Source organism: the organism of the source record quoted next, unplaced genomic scaffold (genome assembly GCF_019419815.1).
Source record: "Pyrus x bretschneideri cultivar Hongxiangsu unplaced genomic scaffold, Pyrus_bretschneideri_v1 Contig35, whole genome shotgun sequence".
Taxonomy (NCBI): Eukaryota; Viridiplantae; Streptophyta; class Magnoliopsida; order Rosales; family Rosaceae; genus Pyrus; species Pyrus x bretschneideri.
The window spans coordinates 4,103,562-4,109,561 of record NW_025999668.1 but is presented as its reverse complement, the minus strand read 5'-3'; the positions used below and the strand labels follow the sequence as shown (position 1 = coordinate 4,109,561).

Sequence of the window (6,000 nt, the reverse complement as noted above, 5' to 3'; positions counted from 1 at the left end):
TGGTATTATTCATGAATTCTGAGAGGGTGGAAAATCACATAAAAGAAGCAAAGGCATATACAAATTGCTGGAAGAGATTATGAGCCACGTAAAGAACCACGAGCTTTTGGCACACTGAACCTCATTCTTTTGATGATCGAGGCATAACTGAGAAGAACAAGTGTTCGAAGTTTAGCACATTGCGGATGGCTTGATCAATTTGGTCCCGTGGTTCAAAATCATGGGCTTTTCAGGAGCTATTGCATCTTCTGAGATGTAATTCATGTAAACCTACTGAGTAATTCATGTAAAGATCATCTTGTAAACTATCAACTATACTTCATAATCCTCACAAAATTGTTTCAGTACTGGTATCACTTAATTTCACCTAGTGTGCTGCATTTTTCGTAAATCAGTCCATTGTGCTGTTCTAGGATCTATGTTTTGTTCAGGCACAAGCTGCATTTTTGTTTTCTATGCACGTCATCGCATAACAAATTTGTGTTATGATTTTATCCTGTTTTCTAACACTTTTCTCAACATTATTAATGTAGATAATATTGTTTGTGAAAAAAAAAGAAAGCACTCTTCTCGACATCCAAGTTTTCCAAATTTTGCAATTGGGGGTTAAAGCATCAAACACATAACAATACCATCCATCTAGTGCTTATGATATTGCTTCCAAGTCCTTGTGCTATCCATAGCTAAACAACACTGGAACTTTGTTGAAAGCTATATTTGGAATGTCAAAGTTTAATGAATTTATGGTAATGGGAATTGATTTCAATATAGGAGGAAATGACAAACGCCCACCCTTTTTAGCTTCTTATACGCCCCTTTTTAGTCTGTTGATTCCGTTTGATTTTTTTTTTTTTGTCAAAAATTCCGTTTGATTTATTCAATCCGATGACAAAAAATACATAAATGTGTGTGAAAAGCTAAAACGGGCAAGTGAAAATCACCTCCAATCTTATATATCTCAATGAAAAATTGCCGCTTCCTTGTAACTAGATCTGGCAAAATAATGCACGAAACAATCATATGACACAAACATAGTTGAATAAGGACCCGTTTGGGAGTGGGGTAAAGCACACGAACGGTGCTTATTCCCATAAGTGATTCTGGCCCTCCCAAATTTGCTCCGAAACGAACGTTCATCAGCGTAAGTTTTTCCACAGGCAAGAAGGGTCCCAATTTCATTGGGTTTATATTGTTGGATGACGTGCATGCATATCCTAGTTGCCAAAGAGAAGACAGTGGAAGAAGGCATGAGGGCAATTATGGATGGAATCACACAATTAGTTTGCCTCCTACAAAGAGTACAGTTTGGTGCCTGTAGAATTGCCCTAATTCGGCCATTATTATTATTAATTTAATTTATCCGACAGTTTTGCCAACTGCCATAAGCTTTGGAAGCCATAATAATATATCAATTAACAAACATACACTTATTAAAATAATCTAGGAAATCATGTCATAAGCGTCTGTTATACCGTGTTTGGGTCTTGGAGGGGTGTCTACTATCTACGGTGGTCGACAAAAACGAAACACCGATATCTTAAAACTCATTTGGTAACTATTTCGTTTTTAGTTTTTTAGGTAATACTAAATAAAAACGCTACTGAGAAGCTTTTCTTGCAAACAGTAGTAGTGCTCCCCACCTCTAGGCAAGTAATCCCACAGCCGAGGATTCTAGGTTATTTTTATTTGATGTTGAAAACCTTAACCTAGCTTCTAGATAGATACTTAAATTGATATGAACAATGACCTATGTGACATCAACAATTTAGTACCCTAACGGTGGGAATTTTGACATGAGTAATGTTAGGGAGAAGAAATTTTTAAACTAAATTTGCAAACTAAATGATGTGATTGTAGATGATTGAATTATTAATTAAGTGTCGATTAACGTATTTGTTTCTTATTGGTGACACATCATTTGGTTTGCAATTTAGTTTAAAAAAATTTGATCTTCCTAACATTACCCTTTTGACATTGTATTTATGCCTTTGTGTAGACGTTTAAGGATTCGCGAGCACAACTAGTCATTGTGTAGTCAGGTAATGCGTTGGATTGCATCCTTCAATATTTCCACACATAAAACTTCGAAACATAAAACAATTCAAGCCACATATGATGAGACATATAAGTGTAGGGAGTGTTCTTAAAATAAGCACACAATCTCATCACTTGAAATGTCACGTAATTTAAAAAGTATATACTTTTTATGTTTATCTTTATTCTCATTTAATATACGACATGACGAAAAAGGGAGAGAGATTAAAAATTGACATTATTATTACATCTATAGATAGTTTTTCAGCAACACTTAGTTACCTTTTAACATGAGTAAAGTGACTAACCATAAAAAGTTACTCTTAAATCCAAGAATTTTGTCACACCAAGTTTACCGTTCAGCAAATAGTAAAAGTAAAACCAGCACAAGAAAAGTTACTCTTTTAAAAGAGTTGATTGGTATTAATCCAGTCCAAGCATGCAGGTTCATTTCATGCCTCCTTCCTAATAACTGTTGGTAGGTGGAAGAACTGCCGCTGCATATTGTCCGTCCAGAACCTCAATGAGCTTCCCAGCTATTGCACTTGCATACAAACAAGACCCTTCATACATCTGCATAATTCAAACCGAAACCCTAATTAATTAAAAACCAAAATCAAACCAAGTGAAACTAATCGTGAAATCGTGTTGTTTTTTTCGATGTGTGTAACTTAATAGATTACGTTTGACATGTTTGTACTACGTACGTTCTTGATCCTTGTTAACGAAGTTTGAATTGATCTCATAAAAGAAAGAAAAACAAACCTTGGTATTGAAGAAGAAGCTGTAGGAATTACCAATGTGGCCACCAGCAACATGATGAAGATCAAGCTGCAGCTCATCCAGAAGCCTGGACACAAACAGCAACAGGTTGATCTTCTTCCTCTGCACCAGTTTAATGGTAACTTCATCGTCGATAATGCGGATATCAACCTCGGTGTCTTTGGATTTCCTTTGCAGCCACGAGCTCCGCAGAGAGCCATTGTTGTAGGACTGGTCATGAGGCTCACCAAGAGGCTGAATGTTGCAGCTCTCGTCATCTGCAGCGGCGGCAGCGCCATCATGCTCAGTCTTGTGCCTCTTGATCCTTTCTCTCCCACACCTTTTCTTCTCGACCAGCAGTTTAAGCTCTTCCACTGTCCTCAGAAGCTCGTTTATGTATTCAATTGCATCTCCCACAATTGATGCTCTATCATTCTTTCCAATTAATTGACCCCAGAAAAAGAAGTTAAGCAAAAGTATGATTATTACGGAAAACAAAAAACATAAAAAATTGGGAACTGCAAAACAACCGATATGCATTTTCTAGTATGGTTCGGAGTATCCTATGCACCGGGATTTTTGGTCGTTACGTCGTTGATCAATGATACAGTGGATGTGAAATTTGTGAATTTTATGTGCGTACCTTTGTTGGGTTTGGAACCAAATTCTTCAAGATATCGAACTTGCCATTCAATTGCTGTCTCCTTTGGCGCTCGGTAGCAAAGTGTTTGGTCCTTTTGAGATCTCTTCCTATCCCATTAGAAGCCATATCTCTTGAGAACTTCAAAACTCCGCTATCAAACTGCCTCCCAAGACTCCCATCTGGGTCATACAGAACTCCTCCTTCGCTTCCCTCTCTGTCATCGCCGCCGCTACTGAATAACGACCCGTTTCCTGAGCCAGGTAAGGTGTACCCATGCGGCAGGGACTGAAGCAACTCCCTGAATAATGGCGGCTGTGGAGGGAGGTTCAAGTGGAGAAGCGGGTCATAGAGGACGGAAGAAGGCGTCCCCTGTGGGGTGTCAACCGCGCTGGGGAGGTCTCCAAGGAGCCCAAAAGAGCTCGGAAAATTCGAGGTTTTTGGGAGGGGATTTGTGAAGGTGATGGATGAGTTTTGGAGAAGAGAGGAGGGGGAGCATCTGGGTAAGCTGAAAAGGTTGAGAAGGTCAGGTGGTTGTGGGTATAGAGTACAAGTAGCAGAAGTAGTACCATCTGGGAATTGTTGCTGCATCTGATCATGAACGCCATGAACATTGGTGGTGTCCCAATTTGTTGGGTGCTCAAAAGACACCAAATGGGAATTGTTGATGTTGTTGTTATGGTCAGTATTGGTGGTGTATGAGTTATCGACATTGAATCCAGGTTCGTTTTGGAGCTCGATTTCCATGGAGGAATGATGATATTGGTGATGGTGAGGATGATAAGAAAGCTCTTCCATGGAGAGTCTGATGTTTGCTTCGACACCAAAGCCGGTGGTGGTGGTGGTGTTGTGGTGGTGGGTGATGTCTGACGAAGGCATGAGAACTTGTGGTGGTTGTTGTGGCGGTGGTTGTGGGGGAAGAGGGTTGAGGTCGAGCACGCTCTCTGCTGCAGATTCAGGGATGGAGTTTGGGTCAAAGTTGCATGCTACTGTGTCTTGATACATTTTTGGTTTTGGTAAAAAACTGTGTCTCCTCCTTTATTTGTTCACAAAATCAAGAACTGGGGAAGATAGAGGGAGGGAATTTAAGAGAGAGAGAGAGAGAGAGAGAGAGAGAGAGTGGTGGTAGGAGAAAGAAAGGACTGATTAAAACTGCAAACGGCTCTCCTCTCTGGAGTGAGAGAGGCAGAATTGTTTCTTTGTCATTATGTGCTCTCTCTTTCAGTCTCTCTTCCTTTTCTCTGAGATTTTTCAATTGTGTTAAAAATCTTTGGGTCATTGTGTTTATAATAAAAATTTTATTTTAATCATTGTGTTTTCAATTCATTAATTTACAGTTGGTTTGCGATTGTAGTGCTTTTCATAAAAAGTAGTTTATTAAAAAATCTGAAACATTAAATGTGTTTGGTAAAACAAAAAAAAACAAAAAAAGTTTTTAAAAAAAAATGCTATCAATAAAAGTAGAAATGCTTCTAAAAAAAATGTCTTTTTTTCAAAGCATATTAATTAATACTCATTTAATGAAATTTTTAAATAACAAGTATACCTCCACGTGTTTTACAAAATTACAATTTTTGCTCCCACATTATTGTCCTTGACAATTATTATATCACATTAAATATTGGGAATTGTTATTAGTACTCCAAAAATCTCATTTGGCACTCCAAATTTTCTATAATTAGAAAGAAAAATACATTTGTGAGAAGTGTAGAATGAGATTTTTAGAGTGCTAATAATATTTCCCTAAATATTATATCATTTTTAGTTATTTAGCATATTCAAAGCAATTTATAGAAAAGTTTACCAAACACCCATACACTACTTTTTAATTAAAAGTATTTTTATAAAAAAAAAAAAAAAAGAAGTTTGCTAAACACTCAACAACTTTATTTTACAACTGTTTATTCTTATAATACAAGAGAAGCAATTTTTTAAAAAACACAACAATACTAAATTAGCCCTTAATCACTGTATTTCTCTAAGTTTGCAATTTGAGTCACGTTAAATTCTGTTTAAAGTATTCATTAATCAAATTTAAAATTAACTAGAGATATCGGCCGTTTACTCATTTAAAAAAAAAATTAAAAAAAAAAACAAAAGATAGAAAATAAAAATAAAAAAGAAAACAAAGTGAGATCAGAGGATAGAATCTGGGTAAGTGGGCTAGGAACTTAGGACCACGGCCACCGCTACACCGATCAACCCCCTTCTCTCTCTTTCTCTCTCCCCAAATAAAACTTGGAGCAGAGAATCTGACATTGGGGTTTTGTAATGTTGTGGGAGCAAGTCTTGGTTGAATGATATATGGTTGGAGGGGATTGGTAAGGGGATTTCAGAGATTTAGAGGTTGGTGGAGGGAGAAGTCTGTTGGAGGTGGGGTGGGATTTGTGGAGGGGGAGACAAGGAGGAGATACAGAACGAGAGACAATAATCTGGGGTTGGCATTCTGTTGGGGCCGCGGGGTGGCGGCGGTGAGTTTTTCCTTTAAATTATTGTAATTTTAAAACTGTTTGGAATAGGTGTGTTAGGTTGATATTTTACATATATTTTCTATTTCTTTTATC

The 6,000-nt window shown here is 37.4% G+C and overlaps 1 protein-coding gene across 1 annotated transcript; it reads right to left on the bottom strand.

Annotated features, from left to right (window-relative positions):
* Positions 1 to 2,297: 2,297 nt before the first annotated feature.
* LOC103962830 (transcription factor bHLH91-like) lies at positions 2,298 to 4,511 on the bottom strand. The gene is made up of 3 exons (XM_009375599.3): positions 3,440 to 4,511; positions 2,800 to 3,231; positions 2,298 to 2,607 (listed from the first exon to the last, which is right to left on the bottom strand). The coding sequence occupies exons 1-3, from the start codon at positions 4,439 to 4,441 to the stop codon at positions 2,500 to 2,502; spliced, it is 1,542 nt and encodes a 513-aa protein (XP_009373874.2). The 5' UTR covers positions 4,442 to 4,511; the 3' UTR covers positions 2,298 to 2,499.
* Positions 4,512 to 6,000: the final 1,489 nt, after the last annotated feature.